Source organism: Salvia splendens, chromosome 20 (assembly GCF_004379255.2).
Source record: "Salvia splendens isolate huo1 chromosome 20, SspV2, whole genome shotgun sequence".
Classification (NCBI taxonomy): domain Eukaryota; kingdom Viridiplantae; phylum Streptophyta; class Magnoliopsida; order Lamiales; family Lamiaceae; genus Salvia; species Salvia splendens.
In genome coordinates, this window is record NC_056051.1 from 14,062,064 (window position 1) to 14,085,266 (window position 23,203).

A 23,203-nucleotide genomic window follows, 5' to 3' on the forward strand; every position below is an offset into this window, starting at 1 on the left:
TATGGAGGATAATCAGAAATTGGAAATTAAAGAATGAGGAAATAGACGGACACGGAGAAGAAAAGCCTATAGTAGGATGAAATGACCTACATAACGTAGTATAAGTTACTAAATGCTATGTTTAGAGTGTAGGAAGGTAGAGCAGCTTGTAGTGCGAGTGGTGCAGAAAAGAATAGGAGGACCTAGAAGATACCGAAGCGTCGTCGAAAGATGAAAAAAGCATGGCTTATGTTCAGAAGCGATGAGGGTAGCGACCCTTTTTCTATGGTCTCTAATCTTGTAGTTTCGGAATGTTTGTTAATTAAATGTGAATAGAATGAATATAAGTGAATGTTTGCATAATTATACTTATAATGTGAATGGTCTGACTCATATGTATTCATTAATCCAATATGAATGTTCTGTGGAGAAATAAGTATGGGTATATGATGAGATTAGAAATATTTTATGATGGAAAGTAATAATATACATGTTTGTGTGATAAATAATTATAAGAACTTGATAAGAAATGAATATGATTGTGATATAAATTGGATGAGATAAATGTTGAAATGGGCGAGATGATGATGTCTGGTATACATGCGATGATGTCTGATCTGTCTGTTTGATGTGTTATGCTGGAAATTGTCAGAATTAAAAGTTGATTGTGCTTATACCCCGTGCTTGAGTGTGTTCTGTGGGTACAATTGGCATTGCCATAGGACAGCAGCGCTGTATTATCTGTGATCACTCGTCTTCTGGATAACCAAAACGAGGATCGTCTAAAAACATATCTGATATGTCTGATATCTATATTTGTTATCTGTCTGCACCCTAAATTGGTGGTCTGTGCGGAGTCCTCTTAAGGATAAAATTCGCGTCTGAATCTGATTCTGTTTCTGATCTGGTCCGCGTACCCTAGTCTGTCCCTAAGCACTTAATGGGGCAATATCTGTTTTAATATGTGAGAATGTTGGTGGTTGCTATATGCGCCTTGAAATGTGAGGATATTGTGATTTGACTGTGTTGATGATATCTTGGATTTGTGTGTGTTGTTGATTATGTCTGTGATATTTGTCTGTGCTATTGCGTGGATAAGAATGTGAAATAAAGTTAGAGATGATCGAATGCATGACTTTGGGCATGGAAATAGAACGTAAGATAGATTTGCTAGGGTTTGGTGCCTCTTGCATAGCGGAAGTCATGCATAAACAAATAAATCATGCACATACAGATCTATTTAACTAATTATGAGATCAATTACTCACATGTTAAACAATCAATTGCATACAAGAACGCACATTAATTCATGCTTAAGGATTTAAACCCTAATTCATGAATTCCTACGATTTAGAATTCCCGATCCGATTCTCCAAAGAATCGACGATTGCTTGCGCCTTCTCCACATGAAGATCTTCGTACTCGACCATGAATCTTCTAATCTGTATCCCGAACTCAGAATCTGACCTTTGAGTGTGCAAAGCTTGTCAGAATCGAAAAGGGCTTGATTAGAAAGAAGACAGAAGTCTAGTTCTGTGAAGAACTGGTATTTTCGTCCACTCCCAGAGGGGAGCACGAAATCATGAGTAAAATTAACGCTAAATCTTCTTTCTAATATCCTTTTATATAGAGTTATGATGGGCCAGATTAGGGATAGGTAAGACTTGGGCCAAACCTGTTGAATTTTTACTAATTAAATTGAGCCCAAATACAAATCCAAACAGAATATTATTATCATCCACTATAGTATCATAATATTCACTGCCCGTCCAATCCCAAATTACGAGTAATCCGAGCTCTACCTCTTTAATGTATTATTTCTCATGTTTATGATATAAATATCCATTAATTAATTTAACTATGCTATTTGAATTTAATTAATTAATATATTTTTCCAACAGTTGTCTAGTTCAAAATCTTTATTTATTATTCTAGAATAAATTCCAACCGGCCGGATTTCTGAATAATAAAACCTTTTTCGAACACCTCTTGAGGATATTATCAAACTGGACTCACCAGCACACAATTTATTGCAATAACAATACTAGCACCTCTAGACATTAATCACCACTACCTAAGATATTAAGATTCTTGGATTGTGAAAAATCCGCACCATTTGATAAATCAAAGTAGTGCATAATCAATACCGTATGCTCAATGTTATGTCAACAATGATTAAGAAATAGCAAAAAAGAATTATCTCACTGTTAGATCCTTTAGTGCTATACGACACCAGTGTCATTTATTTCCCAAGGTAAGGAAACATGCAGACTGACATTGCAACCTTTCACGATAGGTAGCCAAAGCCTGTCTAGGTTGTGAAATTTTGTTTCTCTTCTACAAAGGACCGACTAGTTTACTATGCTGAAGAATTAAACTTGTTTGCTTCTTATACATTTAAATTTTTGAGAAACATCTTATAAATGCATAAGCAAACACGAATTACTTCTTCTCGCCTTGGGTTAAAAGTGGATTGTAGAGTTTATTGTATACAAGCAATTCTATCCGTGCAAAATGCTTGAAATATGCTTTTCAGTGTACCAATTGTAACAAGATTGTGGGAAGTAATATGCGTATAAGATAAAAATGAGCATGAATAAATAATAATTGGCTAACTAAATAAATTAAATGACTATATGGAATTACGTATTTTGTAAGTAAGTATATGTAGAACTGTGATGCAATGTGATAGTATTGATATGAGAAATTATTTGGCAAATGTGGTATATATGTTTTGATGATGAAAGACTTGTGTGCCATGTATATGTGTTTGTAGGTGGATAAGAATGGGATTGAATTTTTGTTAGTAAACCATTGCCTTTTCTAAGAAGATTGAATTCTGCAGTGTGGGTATTGCTACTGAGCTGTAGAGCTTCCCCCTTCCTCTTCTTCCACCCTGCAGGTTAAGTGATATAGTTTGTATTAGAGGAGCGCAGCGGATGCATCCTTGACGAGTCACTAGTCTATTGTGGAAGTTTAGAAAATGGTGGCAAGCTTCGTATAAAGTTATTGATAGTCTTTTTCGCTGCAAAGTTTGATATTTTTTTTCGTGTAACGTAATTTATATATATATGAAAAAAACGCATGAGTAACGGCGATACCAGTTAGTGACATTACTTATTTGGTGGATTTACCGATCGAGTAAGGGGTGTTACACACATAAATCGAGAAATTTATTAACTACTCCCTTCGTCCGTCACTATACGTCACACTTTGACCTACATTGATTTTAAGAAATGTAACAGAAAGTGGGTTGAAAAAGTTAGTGGAATGTGAGTCCTAATAGTTTTATAATAAATCGTGAGGTGAATTAGTTAGTGGAATGTGGGTCTATTAGCTTGTTGATGTCGGTGCTGCAGTACCCTCTCGCAATATTGCCGATCATAGTTCAAGCCCGTAGCGCTTCCTTGATGCTCTAAGTAAGTCGTAAACTCATCGGTTGTAATAGCCGAGATCTAAATTCTCGAGATTTATGAAATAAATACAAGAACTTTAAAGAATGAAAATGAAAGAGTATTTATTTATGTCATTGAGTATACAAAATACAACATTTGGTATATCGAGCTAAGTCTTAAATTACAGATGTTGACAAAGAAAACAAAGAAAAAGGAATACACATTAAATATTACAGAGACTTGTCTACATGAAAAACAAAAATAAAGTCGAGCTACACTATTACATTTGGAAATTCCTAACAACTACGTTGGCCTTCGTCACCGGGACGTCTCGGCCCAGATTCCAGAGAGCCCGAAAGGGCGAGACCACGAGGGAAGCAACCTCGGCAGCTAGCCTTAAGTGGGGTTTTAGATGCATGAATAAAAGATGAACTAACACCCTATATTAGGAAAAGGAAAGAGGGACCTTACCTTTCAGAAAAATGAGAGAAAGATGTGCTGGAAAAGGGAAGTCCAGCCGACATAACCCATCCAGCAGTTGCAGGATCCCTGCAAGGCTGCATCCGGCAATTTGGTACCCCCTCACAGCTGCCATTGCCGAGGATAGGAGTTACAAACCCTTGCTATTCAGTGGTGCACCTGCCACAGGAGGCAGAACCTATAATGAACAAAGTATCAAGTATTCACAAGTACTAAATGCAGTTAAAGGGGCTGCAGAGTGCAACAGCCACTGTAAACTCACGAGTACACCCCATAAGACACCAAAATCCGTTAGAGAGTCATCAGAGATTCAGAGTATATACTCTGCAAAGCTGCAGAAAGGGCAGTCGGCTTTCACAGCCTAAGGACTCCTTCTTTCCAGCCAAGCAACAAACTTAGCAGCTTTCAATTACAAGATATGTGTATGTATACACATGCTAAGCCATCGGTTACAATATACCACACCACAACACCCTCTATTCAGTTAGATAGCAAGTAAGAGTGAAGGGGATCAGATTGCAAGCAAAGAGCTCAGCTTTAAGCATAGCCAGAGAACGACAACTTCAAACCAAAACATTCACAAGAGGTAATCCCCTCAACACCACAGTTGCATCATGTAGAACAAACAAATAGCTAGAACATGAAAACCTAGGAACATAGATGCTCAGGAACAAGAATCGAAACACCATAACCTGCCTAATGCTAAATCATGTAATCGGAACCGGTGTCGTCTAAAAGACTTAGCTTTAGGGACAAGAAACTGCCCCGAAGGCCACCGGCAACGGCAAGGCCGCGAAGGCAGACGCAGAAGCTCCTAGGGCGGTGGCGGCCCAAGAGCAGCTGCGGCGGCAGCACTGCCGGCAGCGAGCGAGCGCCGGAGATGCGATGACGTCGACGCTGAGTCACCGGAGAATGTCGAGGTTGCCTCGCGAAGGGGCAGCGTAGATGGCACCGGGCAGCAGCTGCTCGGCCTGGGGTATCTGCAAAGAGAGGGAGAGACGAAGCTTCTTCTCATCTCCCGGCGGTGCAGCACCAGCGACAAAATGTGCCGGCGGAGGGAGCCATGCGACAAGATCCCTAAGAAAGCAGCGACGGCCGCTGAGCCGAGCTGACTCCACCAAGCCATCGACGGCGCCTGCTAGGCTGTTTTCGACCCACTAGAGTTGTCAGTGGTGGTGACGGTTCGTCGCTGGCTGAAAATTGAGTAGTGGGCAGTTGAATTACCGCTGAGGGAGAAAGAGACAGATGTAGGCGATTAAGGATTCGATTCTCACAATTTGGGGATGTTGAATGAGGGAGATGGTCGATGCTGATGGGAGAGGAGAGTTCTCTCCTAAGTTAATCCTTTTTGGGCCATTATTTGGGCCATAAGAGATTTTTAAGCAATTGGGCCTGATAAGGCTCGTTTCATGCATCTATTTTTCGTGTAAATTATGTGATTTCAACGGTGCTAACATGCATATATAAGTCCAGGTGTGTGAAAAATCTGCCAGACCCAGGAATGAAGGGCAATTACCAGGGTAGAGGGAATAGAGAGAGAAAAGTGAAGAAAAAGGGCGAATTCCACGAGGGTACAATCGTCAAATCCAGATGACTGTTGCCCTAGGGATTAGAGCCACGCCTATAAATACCAGGAAGCTTACGAGAAAAAGGGAGACACTTAGTTAGAAAATTTCCTTGGGTATTTTCGGTTCACTCTTCACATTTTCACTCACGCACTTGGTTTCATGGAGAATTTGGGGTAGTTAGTGGTGGTTTGTTTTTTTCAGTAGAAGGTGTAACACCAAGAAACAATTTACTTTCTGCACGTACTTTTATCTCGCCGATTTCCTTGCCGGAAATTCAGCGATTGCTTTGTGACTCATTTCAGATTACGTTTAATCTAGTTTAAATTTCTGTTTTCGGCTGATCTTAATGTTTACTGCTCTGATTACTGCTTTGGATGCGCTTCGCAATGTTGTGGTTGATTGGAGTTGAGATCGGTGTGTTGATCGGAGTCGATCTTTTGAATTGAGGTTGAATCGGAGTGGAACGAGTTGAACACCGTGATCTAGTTTATTGGTGTGATTATGGTAGATCTAGCTTAGATCTCTGTTAGTCATTCGAATCTGGAATGCGTTGTGTTCAGATCTGCATGGAAAACTCTATTACCGATTGTTACTTAGTCAAGTAGGGTTAGCTCTGATAGCTTTCAGGTTTAATTGAAGTGTTTCGACGTTCGATCTGAAGTATGCTTGTTTTTCATGTCTGCTCTGTTCATTTCGTTTTCATTTTGTTGGAAAAGATGAAGTCGATCGGTAGTTGTCATCGTACTGCTTTAATTTGTTAATCGCAGCTTTCTGTCAGTAGCTAATTCGAGTAATCTGTTTTCCTGTTTTACTTTTTGTTTGCTTTGTGTTTGGTTAATTTAGGAAACTGATCTACTTGACAAGGAATTTTGCGACATACTCTCGATTTACTGTTGGATACAAAGCATGCATGCATCTATGTTTTACGTAATTTCAGTTCTCCAGATTTGGTAGTTAGAATAGACTAGATTTTAATTCCCAGACCTAGTAGTTAAAACTCGACCCTCAAGGTGCGTGGCAGCAGCAAACCCCTCCCAAAAGTTCTATGTATGCATTCCGACCCTTCCGTCCTCGTGGATTCGATCCCGACTTCCCTTTACTAACCAATAGTGTAGAGGGTTGAGGTTTTGAGGCGATATTGTTACAACAACGACGGGATTCTGAAAGTTCACGATCTCCTAGACCCTATGCTCTAGCGAATCCTCTGAACCTAAGAATTAGGCACAAACACAGTGTAACAGTAACAGAGAACAATCCTCCCTTCAAATGGCGCCGTTGCCGGGGATGGATGGCGTTGTTTAAGTTTGCATCTAGAGATTTTTGGCGTACATAGTTTTCATTTGAGTTTTTCGTTTTCTTTTCAGTTTATGAGCATAGGCTCAAGGTCAGGACACTGGAGTAACTCATTTGATTGGAGAGATGCTCAAGCTAGTTGGCAGATCAAGAGAACGGTCTCCCCTGTTACTAACAGGAGATCCAGTCCAGCTGAGTTCAGAAAGTGAAGACGACCTAGTCCCACCCATCAAGAAGGAAGTTAAATTAACTGCAGACTCAGAAGAAGGAACCGTCAGAATGGTGGCTGAACCAGACAACGATCCAGAGATCGGCTCGCTCAATGCTCATTTGAATGGCTAGCCGACATAAGCAATAGTAATCACCCAAGCTCAGAGATTAATAGACATCAAGACCAACGTACTGGCTGTCATGCCACACTTCTATGGCCGCAAGATAGAATGTCCCTACGAGTTTCTACATAAGTTTTGCAAGCTCTGCAGCATTCAGAAGAGGCCACCTAACTCGACCGAGGAAGATTATAGGCTACGTGTTATACCTTTCGCACTGAAGGGAGAGGCGAATACATGGCTATTGAGGGGGGGTTAACTAGCAAATTCTATAAGCTCGTGGGCGGATTTCAGGTTACTGTTCTTGGATTACTTCTTTCCATCGAACAAGACGAATGCAATCAAGAAGGAGATTCTTGCATGCCGACAGGATTATGATGAGGCGTTGAGTCAGTATATGGTCGCGATTCAAGGGTTTGCTCGATTCATGCCCTAATAACCGAATGTGCGAAGCAGAGGTTTACAACATCTTTTATGAAGGGCGAATCCGGAGTCCAAGGATTTATTAAACTCCTCGAGCGGGGGAAATTTTACCAAGAAGCGAGTAAGTGAGGCCCGAGAAATTTTAGGCTGGCTAATTGATGCCAAGAAAGCGTACGATTCTCCTCGCACCATCCTGAAGAGGGGAAGTGTAGATGCAGTGAACGTGCAAAGTGAAGACCGGATAGATGCGAGAATAGATAAGTTAGAGAAAGCAATTCTGATTGCCTTAGGGAAGAACAATTCCCAGACCAAGGAGAGAGAAGATCAAGCTAATGCTAGTCCAGAGGAAGTGTACCAATGATATGGTCAGCAGAACGAGGGAGAGGGGCCAAAACTCATGCAAATGCAATGGGAAGCTAGAATCCAAACGGAAGTTGGAACCCAGGCAGGCAAAGGGATGCTCCCTGGAGGGATCACCCAAATTTCAGATGTCCTGACAATGATCCGAATCTGCCGCCGCCGCAACAAAGCAACAACTATTCAAACCTCAAGAACGACAACCGAATTTGGTTAACAAAAATCCGGAGGGGAACAATTGGGGCAATCTGCAGCAGAATGACCAACCCAACTGGGTAAACAGGAATGAGAACAATCTAGCCAGTTCATATGTGCCACCTCACCAGAGGAATTATCAAGGCAACCATTAGAACTCTCAGCCCAACCATCAAAATCAACAAGGGCAGAATCAGCAGTATCACAACACAGGGGCCAGGGAATTTCAGGCCAAACCAGGGACATGGTCCAAATCACCCTCAAGGACCGAATACCAGCCAACAGAGTACCAGACAGCCGAAGAGCATTGGTGAGTCGGTAGGTGATCTGGTGAACTCGCAGCAGCACATTAGAACAACATGCAGTCCAACAATGACGTAGTGCATAAGCTTCAAGATGCACAGAATGAGCAGAAGGCAGCCATGGACATGTTAGCTAAACAGCTCTACCAGATCGCGACTTCTTTGAGCGAGATGCGCGGGAACGAAGGAAGATTTCCTGCCTCGGTAAAAACCACCAGATAGGGCAAATATCAGCCAGATAACCCTGAGATCGGGCGAGGATATGATGGGTAAAGTATGAAGAAAGATGGAGAGTCCATTCTCACTGCATTGGAAAATGGAATCAGAACAGAGGAAACCGGAACAGGGGAAGCTGAAACAGGGGAGGTCGGAACAGGGAATGCCAACCAGAATACAGACAGTGAGAAAGCAGTACCCAGGACAGCTGATCAACATTCCCTAGGTCCAGGAGTTGAACCTGAGATAGAAAAAATCAACATAGAAACTGGAGAATCTTCCAAGGGGAAACGTTAACAATAGTGAAAGGCAAGTGAAACCCTTTCCCCAACGAGGTGAACCTAGGAAGAAGAAAGAAGACCCAACGGACTTTATGGAAATTTTTGGGATGTTGGAAATTAACCCTACCGTTTCTTCAGGCTCTTAAACAAATCAAATTCTGAAAATTACATAAAGTAAATCAAATCTTAACAACTAAGCAAATAAATCATAAAATAAGCTAAATAGTTATATAAAGATATTATCAGCCTCATAATTTTATTTGGTTTTAAAATTTCCAACTCCAACCTTGAACAAAACTAAATTATAATTGATGGAAGATTAAGAAAATGAGAACATGGAAATGAAGATTGTATAATTGATGGAAATGTTTTAAGGCAAACTTACACCATAGCTATAAACTCCACAATAAAACCTCCTATCTGTAATTGTGGATCAATAATTTCTATTAATCTATGTGGCAAAGCAGAACTCGCATATCTGTGAAGATTTAATTCCCCACCAAACATATCATTTGTTGGACTTCTATTTGTGAACATCTCTAGAAGAATAATTCCAAAACTATATACATCTCCTTGCATGGAAATCGAGTATGATGTGCCATATTCTACACCAAAATTAGAACATTAATAAAAAAGTTAGTTTAAGGCTAAAAAGTTGTCATGTATAAAGGTTTGAATACAATTCAAGAATATACTAGAGAGACATAGCCTATAGTACTCTCAATCCCAATGGTACTTGTGTTGTTTTTCATACGATGATGGAAGTGTATGCTTGAGACAATCTTGGCTAATCCAAAATCCCCAACCCAAGCAACCATGTCTTGATCCAAGAGAATGTTGTCGAGCTTCAAATCTCTATGGACAATAGATGATCCACCATCAAAGTGAAGGTATTTAATTCCTTGAGCAATATCTAAGGCAATATTAAATCTCTAGAATATGCTAAGGCATTTAAAATCTTCCACTTTCTTCCATGTTGTTGTGCAACCATTTGACTAGACTCCCATTGAATTTGAAATAATACACCAATGCTTTGAACTCATTTCCTTTGTAGTCCATAATATCACAAACACTTACAAGTTTCACCAAATTCCTATGTCTTATGTAGCCCAAAGCTCTACACTCTGCCATGAATGTCTTTGAGGCACCTCTGACATCAAGATTGAGCACTTTGAATGCTACAATCTTGTCTTCCGAATCATCAAGACTGGAAGGCACATTTCAAGAAAGCTCATTCCCATCTATATAGAATCGACTAAAAAAACTCATGTTTCCAAACACGGATGATAGTTCGCCTCCGAATTTGTTTCTTTAAATAAAAAGACTCTTCTAATATGAGAGCATTGACATTGACATGGGAATTAGGCCATCAAGAAGATTTTGAGACAGATCTATCATACTAAGATTGACAAGGTTACCAATGGAACTAGGGATTGGCCCTTAAAGTCTGTTTCTCCGATGAACTAAACCAAAAAGAATCGGAAGTGTGACACCAACAACAAGAGGAATAACTCCTTCAAGAATATGAAATGAAACATCAAAATGTTCAACACTCACCGTGCTAATTTTAAGTCAACACTCAGGTCATTCTTCCACAGACGAAATCCGACGTACATACACATAAAGTAATTAATTATTAGAGTTCAACCTTATATCTATTGTATTTTAGATTGACATCTCTGCCCGATTTCCAAGCACCGTGCAAATTACAAGTTATTCTAACAAATCAAATTCTGAAAATTATAGAAAGTAAATCAAATCTTAACAACTAAGCAATAAAACAAAAAAATAAGCTAAATAGTTATATAAAGATATTATCAGCCTTACTTCGAATAAAGTAAAAGTCTTGGCTCATATCATAAATTTATTGGGTTTAAAATTTCCAATTCCAACCTTGAAGAAAATTTAATTATAATTGATGCAAGATTAAGAAAGGAAGAACATGGACATGAAGATTATATAATTGATTGAAAAAGCTTAAGGCAAACTTACACCATAGCTATAAACTCCACATTAAAACCTCCTATCTGTAATTGTGGATCAATAATTTCCATTAATCCATGTGGCAAAGCAGAACTCGCATATCTGTGGAGATTTAATTCCCCACCTAACATACATCTGCTACACTTTTACTTGTTAACATGTCTAGAAGGATGATTCGAAAACTATATACATCTCCTTGGAATTTGGGCCTAAACTATAAATAGCACATTTTCTCATTTTTCTTATTGGTTGAACATTGAATTTGGGCCTAAACTATAAATAGCTCATTTTCTCATTTTTCTTGTAGGTGTAAACTTTGATGCACGACTTTCATGATTCGTATCATCCTCCCCTTCTTGGAAAAGGATTTGTCTTCAAATCCGGGCCTTTTCTATTCCTGACATCCTCACGAGGTTGGAAGGCCTCGAGAGGGGCGCGAATTCGGACCAAGTTATATTGAAAATAACTGAACCGATTGGATCAGTTAGCAAATGTTGTTTCCACTTGATCGATTCAAACTCGCTCTCGCTCGTTTCCTACCAATGTAATTTGTAAACTCCCAATTTTGCACTAGTTTAACAGTAAAGCGGCAAGTTCGGGGTCGGTCCCACTGAGATGTTGGTGTGTCGAGAGTGTGTGTAGTGAACAGGGGGTTGGCTGCTGCCACGCTTTAACTTGGGAGTTTTTAACTATTATTTTTACTCTAGGCATAATTAAACTTGCTAACTTGATCAAGGTAAGGTTAACTACTGGGTCAAGTGAATTGCAGGTGAAAACGTAACAGTAAATGCGAGGATGAAAACGTAATAACTTTGATTAAGGTAAACTGAGAGCAGTACAACGTGAAATTGAAACTAAGCTAATACTTCGGAAAATAAGAAAGCAAGTAAAACCGAGAAGAATCTCGGTAGGTAATTTTGGAATACGCCGACAGATAACAAGTATTCTGCAGCGCTTCTTTAATTCCCCTTTCTAACTAAGCATTACTTTATCTAAGCTAAGCTATTCTAGAGAACTGGACTAAGATAGAGAACTAAACTAAGCTAAACTAGACGGAAAGTAAAAGATTGGATTTTTTTCTTGTGGTGGCACATCATCTATTTATAGGCTCGACTTCGACCTCTAGCTGGATAACGATCTTGACAGGGAATATTCGCTTATGCTGAGAGTGAGCGACTCATTGATTGCTACGTGCTTCCCTTCTAGAATGACTGCACTTTTCAGTAACAAATTCGTGACTCAGTCCCGTCCTTGCGTCTCATATGCCAGCACGTGTCCCCTTCTAGAACGTCGTCCTTGATAACAGAATGGTGCGCCTCATCTAGCTCATTTCCTCACGTGTTCTTCTTCTAGAAGCCACCGGTCCCCGCCTAACTGCTTGATTACTCCCCCTTGTTCAACTCTCCCCGATTTTTGGCCTTTTATCGCCTTTTGTACATACTAGATCAGTTCGGCCTTGCTACCTTGGTCAAGCGGCATTTCTACACCATTAACACTTGTTTTGCGTGATAAACCGATCAAATAGCACACATTTTACCCATAAACCGATGCATGAAATAGGTCTTATCAAACTGCTCACACTTAAAACATACTTGTCCTCAAGTATAAGAAAAAGAAAAGAAAAGATAAGGCAAATTTCAGGCATGGTTTGCTCATTTCAAGAAAGTAAAAAGAAGACGAAAAGAAAAACAAGCCTCAAAACTAAAAACACATATTTACATTTATGCATTAGACCGAATAAATTTCCAACAATCATACCCGAGGTCGAGGTCAATCCATTTTCCAGTAGCTCTTGTTTCTCCTTTTTTGCGTTTGCTTGATCAAGGTGTCAGTTTGTCAAGATTGCTCAATTTAAACCACTGTTGGATTCACTCAGTCGCTCATTTCTCACCAGAGATGTTAGGACTGTTCACTCAGTGTTGCCATAAATTTAATACCTTGAATCGAACTGCACAAGATAGTTCCTTAAGGTCTTTGTTTTGGGTCGTAACGGAGCTCAAGGGTAGTAACGTATTAAGGTAGGGTCCTAGGGGTTCTAAGTATAAAATAAAAATTTTAAATTGTAAAAAGAAAATCACATGAGTCAAAAGGCCAAAGATTCGACTAAACTTGCTGGATCATAGATCATAGTGGGATGTTTATTTTCTTACTGGATATTTGGTCAGAGTTCGACCTTTAGCCTTTTAAATTTTTGGCTTATTTCCTGACTTTTTTTTTACCCTTGATCAACCTGATTGTCTAATCTTGATCAACTCAACTACCCTTATTTCGACTATTCTATTGCTATCCCCTTTCGTTTCCCTTGAAAAACTTCATCTCTTTTACCCCTTTTTCCTCATGTGATATAAAAAGTAAAATTCGGTTTTAAGGCTTCAAAGAATGGGTAAGAGTGTATGGGCTCAAAGTGGTTAACTAGGGGGTGCCTTGATTAACGTGGCGGGTTGTGGAACGAAGGAAACGAAACGGCTCAAATGGCTAAGTCCTAGTGCCTTTAGTCCTTACTACTTGTGCAATTTTCATCTCAATATTAAAAGTCAGCCTCTCGTCAAATTTTCTTTTGTAAAAATAGTAGAAAGTGTTCTACTCTTGGATTATAACTCACATATAGAGAGACTTTCACAGTTGGTTTAAAAATTGAGCATTTTCATCATACTTGCGTCGTTCAAACTGATCAAGTTGTTGCAATCAAGCTTTTACATGTGAGCATACTTAATCCTTTTTCTAACTCTTCCAAAAAGTAATCAAGTCTTCCATTCATCCAATTTCATACATATTGCCTATTTATTACTAACTGGAATTTGATTTTTTTTGAAGATTTTGAGCATGTATGATTCTACTATAACTAACCCGTCCCCCCTCCCCACTGCATATGAACTCGTCCTTGAACAAGGGTTAGGCACAGGCAACGGCACAACAACGAACAAGGGAAACTTCTCACACTTAGACCAGATACTTGGCTAAGTGTGAGATAGTGCCAACAATAAAAACATGCTATCAAAATATGGCATGCATACTGTAACACCCCGACTTTTTCTACTCTTTTTATTGTGTTCTTGAAAGGACCGTCGTTTGTACACTTGAAAATTTTTTCGACCTTGTTTCTTTTGTCGAGAGAATAATTTTACAATTTGGCTTGGGCTATTAATTTAAGAGTGTTGGGTCATCCAAATTTTCTTATTCTTTAACCAACTTACCCAAACTCTACAATTTACATGTTGGGCCCAATTTCATCAAAGAACTTTAAGTTTCCAAGCCCAATTCATTTTATTTGGAAACCACACTTTGAAGCCCAATTAGAGATTAATGATTTCTATACATGCATCCTTTCCTCAACCCCACGACACCTTCCACCCTTCATCTTCCACCTTCCAACTCCCTCAATTAATCCTACAACCAAAAGACACCCCATTTAAACATCCACCCTTTCACTTCTCTTCTCACTTTATACTTTACAACAAGAACAAAGAGAGAGAGGAGAAGAAACCGAGAGATGAGGGAGAAGAAGAGTGAGGCAGCGGCGATGAGGAAGAGAAATGGCGACGTTAGAAGCGTGAGGGCTCCGGTTCAATCGAACGCAGCAACGTCAGTTCAGCGGGCAACGATCCAGCAGTGGCGACGAACAGTGGCCCCCTTGCTGCGTTTTGAAAACTGAAACGAAAGAACATATTTTTGAAGGAGAACTTATCTTTCGGGGCGGTTCGGAGTTGGTTCGGGGCTGTTCGGAGATGTTTCAGGGGCTGCCGTGTCGTTTCGAGGTTGAATCGGTGAGGAACGATGGCTGTCCGAACAGCAAACAGACAATGCAGTGGCTAATTGCGAATGACGGCGACGCTGCGAGACCTTCGACTGCACAGCAGCGACGACGCAGCAGCGCCGAGCGTCTGTGGTGGACACGGGTGACGAATCGGAGTCAGCAGCGGCGACGTCGGCGGCGAACAGGCTGACCAACGGGCAGTAGCCGACGACGACCGATCTGGACCGTGAGTTGCAGAGTTTACAGTGATGGAACAAAACGAATTGATAGAGAGATGAGTGATGGTGGTCGAAAGAGGAAAGGGAGCGACGGCGGAGCAGCAACGTTCGTACAGCAGCGTCTCCCGGCTCTGTGCAGCAGCCAACAACAGCAACAACGTGCAGCAACGGGCCGAACAGCGATGGCACCGCTCGTCTGCTCGACGAATTCCGAACAGTAAGTTCCGACACGTTTTTGACCGACCAAATGAACTCCGATTTGACCAATTCTTTTTCCTGAGTAAACTTCATGATGTCTTCTATGTTGTGTGTAAATTTCAACCCTTTTGGATTAAAGATGAAATTTTGGTGAATTTTTGAAGTTAACTGCGCAACTCTGCCGAAAATGTTTTCTCGACCAGTAGGTTACGTGGTTGTTTTGACTGACCTAAAAGGGGTATTTGGACATGAAATTTTAACTGGAAGTCCTTTGATGAGTCTTCTGTATTGTGGTAAAGTTTTAGCCCCAACGGAAGTCGGATGATTTTTAAATGATTTTTATAAAATCGTTGCGCAGTGCTGCCAGTTTTCAAATGAAATTATATATGTGATGAAGTGATAGGATATGCAAAGATGTATGTTATGATGTGATTTATGTGATTGGAAAATATGTTGATATATGTGCTATGTAAATTTTTTAAAGGTGAAACATCGCAAGTGAATCGTGATCGCAAGGGAAAGAAAGTGTTTTCGGATTAAGCACTCGAGGTGGGCTTTATTCTTTAAACTCTATTATTTGCATGTATATGAAATGGAGAGATAAGGGTGGTTTCAAATGTTATGTCATGCCGAATTTTATGTTTTGAAATGCCTATCTGATTGTCTACTGGGGAGTGAGTCCCTACTAGACTTTGATGGTTAACGAATTCGGGTCTAACTAGGGAGTGAGTCCCTACTTAGGCTAGTGCACTGATGGGGATCGTGAGCCGTTCTTTGTGGTCGGCCGGTCCAGTGATCGAGTTTGTGGCCACATTCTCGTTTCACATATGATGGTTCAGATATGGTACATGATGGGGAATGATGATGATGTTTGCATGCGCATGCACCTTTTGATGGAAATGATTTTAGTGGTTCTCGGCATTTTAAAGTAAAAACCCGAGTTTCACTTAACGATGGCTGGCATAACTTAAATGATAAAAATGTTTTTGGGGCATGAGTTCACTGAGTGCATCAAGTACTCAGCCCCCTGCATATGTTTTCCCTATGTGCAGGTTGAGCGTTGACGAGGACGGAGGATGTTGAGCATTTGGACAAAGACTATTCAATAAATGTTCCGGTTGCTATTATGTCTTCATACATAGTAGTAGCTAACTCTCAAATGCTTCCGCTATGTCAAGTTTTAGAACTCTGATGTTTTCTTTAATCCGTTGGACTATTTTTTATTCGAACTATGTTGCTTCATGATTTAAGACTATGATTTGTTAATGAAGTTCGTCTTTTGATCTACATTTCGTACCCCTTTGATTGTTTTCCCCTTTCTTTCCCGCTTCTTAATTCCCCCATTAGTCGCGATCCACCGTGCTTTCTATCCTTAGGAAGTGCGGTCGTGACAGAATGGTATCAGAGCAATTTTTCCTCCCGCTCTGGACCGAGAGTCTCTTATTCAATCTAGTCTAGACTCGTTTCGCTAGACTATGAGGTTGTGAATTGAAGGCTCAACATCCCGACTCGTCACACTCAACCGAGAAAAAGGTAAGATGTTTTATGAGAATGTTTTGAGAAAGAAAGATGATGAAGTTTTGATGAGGAACGATGGATTGTTTGTTTTTACATGAAAAGATGAAAGTTGATGTTCAAGTATGTTTTGATTTTTGAGTCAAAGCTTGTACTTCAAAGTTGAAAGTGAGATGTTGAATTTTGAGAAAAGTGTGAGTTTTGAAGAAAATGTTTTGATTTGAAAGTAGATGTGAAATGTGAAAGCGTTCTGTTTTGGGAAGTGAAATGTTGTGTATTGTACTTGTTATTTGAAGTATGAATGACTGGATATGTGATATTTGTTGATCTATGAGGTGGTAAAATGTTGTGAAATGAGAAATGTTTATGCAATTGATGTTGGACGTGATAATGAATGGAGTATGATTGATAATGTTATGAGATGTAGACTTCAAAGGCCTTAGATGTAGGCTAGTTATACGCGCGAACTATGTTTTCTTTTAAGGCAATATACTTATCGATGGAACGAATGAGGCCTAGAAAATAGCGAATTCCAAGGGGCGTGATGAGATGACGAGGCAAGGAGATCGAGAGTGCGAATGGAGGTCGGTGAACCATGAAACTTTTTATTCTTGGAATGACGCGAAATGTTGGAGCAAGCTTGATGTGCGAACTATTTCACGATTTCCTACGTTTTCCCTGAACGACAAGAACAAAAAGAATACGAGGTAGATTTCAAGTAGTGGGAAGATAGCGAAGACGAAATGAAGTTCAAACGCAAAAGAGGGTGTAAGACAAGGAGGGATGACGCGCAGTGCGCGAGTTAAGTAATATAGTCTAATCTCGCATAAATTGTTAGGAGTGGCAGCGATGTGACTTTGAACTACAATTAAACGACATGAGAAAGCTGCTTGGAAGACAAGACGATGGAAAATTCTATACTCGAAGGACGTAAGTAAATTTCGGGACGAAATTTTTGTTAAGGTGGGTAGATTGTAACACCCCGACTTTTTCTACTCTTTTTATTGTGTTCTTGAAAGGACCGTCGTTTGTACACTTGAAAATTTTTTCGACCTTGTTTCTTTTGTCGAGAGAATAATTTTACAATTTGGCTTTGGGCTATTAATTTTAAGAGTGTTGGGTCATCCAAATTTTCTTATTCTTTTAACCAACTTAGCCAAACTCTACAATTTACATGTTGGGCCCAATTTCATCAAAGAACTTTAAGTTTCCAAGCCCAATTCATTTTATTTGGAAACCACACTTTGAAGCCCAATTAGAGATTAATGATTTCTATACATGCATCCTTTCCTCAACCCCACGACACCTTCCACCCTTCATCTTCCACCTTCCAACTCCCTCAATTAATCCTACAACCAAAAGACACCCCATTTAAACATCCACCCTTTCACTTCTCTTCTCACTTTATACTTTACAACAAGAACAAAGAGAGAGAGGAGAAGAAACCGAGAGATGAGGGGAGAAGAAGAGTGAGGCAGCGGCGATGAGGAAGAGAAATGGCGACGTTAGAAGCGTGAGGGCTCCGGTTCAATCGAACGCAGCAACGTCAGTTCAGCGGCAACGATCCAGCAGTGGCGACGAACAGTGGCCCCCTTGCTGCGTTTTGAAAACTGAAACGAAAGAACATATTTTTGAAGGAGAACTTATCTTTCGGGGCGGTTCGGAGTTGGTTCGGGGCTGTTCGGAGATGTTTCAGGGGCTGCCGTGTCGTTTCGAGGTTGAATCGGTGAGGAACGATGGCTGTCCGAACAGCAAACAGACAATGCAGTGGCTAATTGCGAATGACGGCGACGCTGCGAGACCTTCGACTGCACAGCAGCGACGACGCAGCAGCGCCGAGCGTCTGTGGTGGACACGGGTGACGAATCGGAGTCAGCAGCGGCGACGTCGGCGGCGAACAGGCTGACCAACGGGCAGTAGCCGACGACGACCGATCTGGACCGTGAGTTGCAGAGTTTACAGTGATGGAACAAAACGAATTGATAGAGAGATGAGTGATGGTGGTCGAAAGAGGAAAGGGAGCGACGGCGGAGCAGCAACGTTCGTACAGCAGCGTCTCCCGGCTCTGTGCAGCAGCCAACAACAGCAACAACGTGCAGCAACGGGCCGAACAGCGATGGCACCGGCTCGTCTGCTCGACGAATTCCGAACAGTAAGTTCCGACACGTTTTTGACCGACCAAATGAACTCCGATTGACCAATTCTTTTTCCTGAGTAAACTTCATGATGTCTTCTATGTTGTGTGTAAATTTCAACCCTTTTGGATTAAAGATGAAATTTTGGTGAATTTTTGAAGTTAACTGCGCAACTCTGCCGAAAATATTTTCTCGACCAGTAGGTTACGTGGTTGTTTTGACTGACCTAAAAGGGGTATTTGGACATGAAATTTTAACTGGAAGTCCTTTGATGAGTCTTCTGTATTGTGGTAAAGTTTTAGCCCCAACGGAAGTCGGATGATTTTTAAATGATTTTTATAAAATCGTTGCGCAGTGCTGCCAGTTTTCAAATGAAATTATATATGTGATGAAGTGATAGGATATGCAAAGATGTATGTTATGATGTGATTTATGTGATTGGAAAATATGTTGATATATGTGCTATGTAAATTTTTTAAAGGTGAAACATCGCAAGTGAATCGTGATCGCAAGGGAAAGAAAGTGTTTTCGGATTAAGCACTCGAGGTGGGCTTTATTCTTTAAACTCTATTATTTGCATGTATATGAAATGGAGAGATAAGGGTGGTTTCAAATGTTATGTCATGCCGAATTTTATGTTTTGAAATGCCTATCTGATTGTCTACTGGGGAGTGAGTCCCTACTAGACTTTGATGGTTAACGAATTCGGGTCTAACTAGGGAGTGAGTCCCTACTTAGGCTAGTGCACTGATGGGGATCGTGAGCCGTTCTTTGTGGTCGGCCGGTCCAGTGATCGAGTTTGTGGCCACATTCTCGTTTCACATATGATGGTTCAGATATGGTACATGATGGGGAATGATGATGATGTTTGCATGCGCATGCACCTTTTGATGGAAATGATTTTAGTGGTTCTCGGCATTTTAAAGTAAAACCCGAGTTTCACTTAACGATGGCCGGCATAACTTAAATGATAAAAATGTTTTTGGGGCATGAGTTCACTGAGTGCATCAAGTACTCAGCCCCCTGCATATGTTTTCCCTATGTGCAGGTTGAGCGTTGACGAGGACGGAGGATGTTGAGCATTTGGACAAAGACTATTCAATAAATGTTCCGGTTGCTATTATGTCTTCATACATAGTAGTAGCTAACTCTCAAATGCTTCCGCTATGTCAAGTTTTAGAACTCTGATGTTTTCTTTAATCCGTTGGACTATTTTTTATTCGAACTATGTTGCTTCATGATTTAAGACTATGATTTGTTAATGAAGTTCGTCTTTTGATCTACATTTCGTACCCCTTTGATTGTTTTCCCCTTTCTTTCCCGCTTCTTAATTCCCCCATTAGTCGCGATCCACCGTGCTTTCTATCCTTAGGAAGTGCGGTCGTGACACATACTTCTCACACTTAGACCTAACACAGGTCTAAGTGATGCGGAATAGAATAACAGTTGCACATACCAAAAACAAATCAAAACTAAAATTGTTTTGAAATTAACGTGAGCTGAGATGGGGGGGGGGGGAAGGGTTGTACTCAATGCTTTCCGGGAGGATTACTGGGAAAGGCTGAGGTATGCTTGGAGGATGACGGGCGCCAAGACGGAGAGCTTGCAGAGGGAGGTGGTGGTCGTCTGGCAGGGGTCTGGTCTTGGGTGGTTCCCAACAACCTGGCCAGCAGGACCAGTTGAGCATTTGAATTATCCACCAGATGTATCAATGTCTGCTCCACTCAGAGCTTTTATGCACTGTCAGTGCTTGCAGCCTCCTCCTGCTCCATCCTTGGAGTGGGTGCCTGGTGCGTATCATCCTCTTCTCCATCGGCAAGGGTTGCTGAGGTCTCCTCTAGCCTTCTTCTCCTCTGGGGTTGGCTTCTTTGTTGCTCCCGCTGACCTGCTGCGTAAAACTGGAAATTCCCTCCCTTCGTCTTCTCTAAAACTTGAATTCTAACAAAGAAGTCAAAGTCAAACATTTCAGGACTAGGGCAAAAGACTGGGCGTCCGACTTTTTTCACGATCCAGTTCCTCCTCAGATAAGCCCCGAGTAGGTGGCAGATGTTCAAATGGCAGGCAGCATGGGTAGCAATTTTGTTCATGGAATACGCCAGCCAAAACCCAAGGTGGACTTTCCTCTGTTCTCTCATGCTCCACATAAAATAGAGCTCAGCCAGAGTGAGAATCGCCAGTATGTTGGCTTGTCTGAGAAGATTGGGGGCCAGGTAAACCTAGGCGGAGGGCAGGATCAGCAATAAGATGTCCTCTGGATTCAGATGTTCTGAAAGTAGGGGCACGTCCTCCGCAAATTGCCTTCTAGACGGCCTGCTGATCGAATTCGGTTTTCCTCTGAGGGAGATATCACACCCAACCCAGACCCCGGCAGCCACCTGTTGTTCCGTGTAGAGGTCCATGCGGATGGAGAAGTCGTTTAGGCTCATCAGTTGTTCCTGGCCAAAGACCCTGAAGGAAACACTCTTGTCGTTCAGGTCTGAACTTCCGGTGAAGCGGAAGGATGTGAAAAACTCCTTGGCCAGGTTCTCCGGCATAGGGGTCTCATCGACCTCTAACAACCATTCAAAACCGATGCCGACAATGTAGGCAGAAAACCTCTCATTTATCTCTATCTTCTCCAAGAATGGCTGGTGCAGCATCTTCCCTGCCTTTAACTTCTTCTGGGAGGTCACCCTTTGATTCACCTCCTTCTTCATTTTAGGATCATCGAATTCCAACATCTGTTTGCGAAGAGCTGGGGACAACACCACATGCTGAGGAAAAGTAGGCGGTGGATGGAGAGGTTACAGGCCTTCCTTGTTGTCTTCCTGGACGTTCGGGTCCAACGCAACTCCTGTCCCGTCGAATCACTGCCCTCATCTCTGGGCCGTGGGGAAACGGGTTTGGTGCATCTGTAACGGCGACCTCTATGTTAGCTGGGCGGCTTCTCTTGGGAGCAGGGAGAACACTTTCCTTCCCCATCCTCTTTCTCTCCCTCGCCAGGCTGCCCTCGGTAGCCTCTCTCTCCTCTCCAGCCTCCTGGATCTGAGGTTCTTCTGGTTCTTCTTCATCCACCAGCCTCCGTACTATACGTTGCCTCTGCACCACCGTTCCCTCCTCATTCTGTGTTTTCAGGTTTTCAGCTACCTCCACGAGTCGGTCCGTTGTCATACGCCGCGTCTGACGGCGTAGCGGCTCCTCCTTCTCCTTTTCTGTTCCTTCATATTCGAACAATAGGCGGAACTCCTCCACCTCTCCATCGTTAATGTCGCCGTCCCCAGTCAAATGCGGCTCATGGCCCGAAGCGGAGCCACTACCGCTTGTTGGTGACGGAATACCAAACGGCTGCCCATAGTCCTCTCCCAATCCTTCCCTGTCAGAGGTAGATTCGCTGTGTTGCATTGGCTGGACGGGGGACTCAGGTGAGGGTGATATAGGAGAGCTAGGAATGGGGGTTGTAGGTGATGTAGGAGAGCTAGGAAGAGGGGACAGGGGTAAAGTCGGGATGGGGGATGTGGTTTTGGGAAGAGATGGCGGCGAAGGTTGGATAGTAGATGGTGGAGGTGATGTAGGAGGGCTAGGTAGGGTCTTTGGTTTAGAGGATGAAGCCGAGTTTTTAGACCGGGAAATCCCAAGTCTAGCTTTGAGTTCGGCGTATGCTGCTGCATCGCCCAATTCGCGGGGTATACTTCGAAGGATTTTGTCAAGGTGCCTTAGAGTCTCCTTATCTACCTCGGGGCCGTGGAGTGGCGGTGGTTGGCGTAGAAGGGTTAGGATTTCCTTGATGAACTTGTGATGAAGTTTCTTAGTCGCCTCCGTCGGCGCCGACACTGGAGGATGATGAAGGACTGGGAATTTGCTCTATCAACATAGTTGGTAGTAGTGGTGATTGAGTGCTGGTGGAGAAAATGTTCTAGGCGAGGGTTCGAAAATTTGGAGCGGTGTGGGGAGAGTAAAGGAATGAACTGTAGTGGATTTAGTTGAAAGTGAAACACGACTCTGAGATCTGTCTATTATATTGGTATCACGACTGTTGAGATCTTTGATGGTTGAGATCTCCGTGACTATTCATGTACGGGCGCGCCTTTTCAGAGTGCCAACTGGCTTAGCTTCTCTGATACGCTTTCTCCTTCTCCCTGGGACGTTCCTGCATTGCAACAGTTGGCGCAGCCTGACACCTCTCCAATGACTGCATATGTCCTATCACCACCTGTTCATGATCAATTAAATCACTGTGGCCATTGATTAGCCTTCGTTGCACTAATCAAGTGGTAAGTTAAATCCAGATGCAAACTCTATAGTTCCACTTGATCAGTTTCTTGTCTCTACTCCCGACTTTTAATTTTCTAAGACATAAAAAAACTAACTCTTCAAGAAATATTTACACTAACTATAAGGATATGACCGGGTTCCCCTAGGACGTCACTTGATCAGTTTAATAGTTTTACAATTTGTTGCTTGATCAAGCAGACTACACAGGAGTACCCGTTCACTCCCTCTACCTGGTCACTAGTTAAGATTGGGCAGGGCTAGTGGAACTTCTTCCACCAGGCCTGCTTCAGTCTTGTCTCAATAGGGTTCAACCCGATGACTCTTTCCTATG

At 41.8% G+C, this 23,203-nt stretch overlaps 1 protein-coding gene across 1 annotated transcript; it reads right to left on the reverse strand.

The window, feature by feature from the left end:
• Positions 1–9,601: 9,601 nt before the first annotated feature.
• On the reverse strand, positions 9,602–11,110 carry LOC121781850 (putative receptor-like protein kinase At3g47110). The gene is made up of 2 exons (XM_042179550.1): positions 10,811–11,110; positions 9,602–10,025 (listed from the first exon to the last, which is right to left on the reverse strand). Exons 1-2 carry the CDS (start codon positions 10,930–10,932, stop codon positions 9,770–9,772), a joined length of 378 nt encoding a protein of 125 aa, XP_042035484.1. The 5' UTR covers positions 10,933–11,110; the 3' UTR covers positions 9,602–9,769.
• Positions 11,111–23,203: the final 12,093 nt, after the last annotated feature.

Excerpts from the sequence above, each read along its gene's own strand:
- LOC121781850 (XM_042179550.1), bottom strand. The coding sequence starts at position 10,932 with ATGTTAGGTGGGGAATTAAATCTCCACAGATATGCGAGTTCTGCTTTG. Across the intron at positions 10,026-10,810 it reads GTGGAGTTTATAGCTATGGT|TCTTGATGATTCGGAAGACA; the intron begins GTAAGTTTGCCT and ends TGTGCCTTCCAG.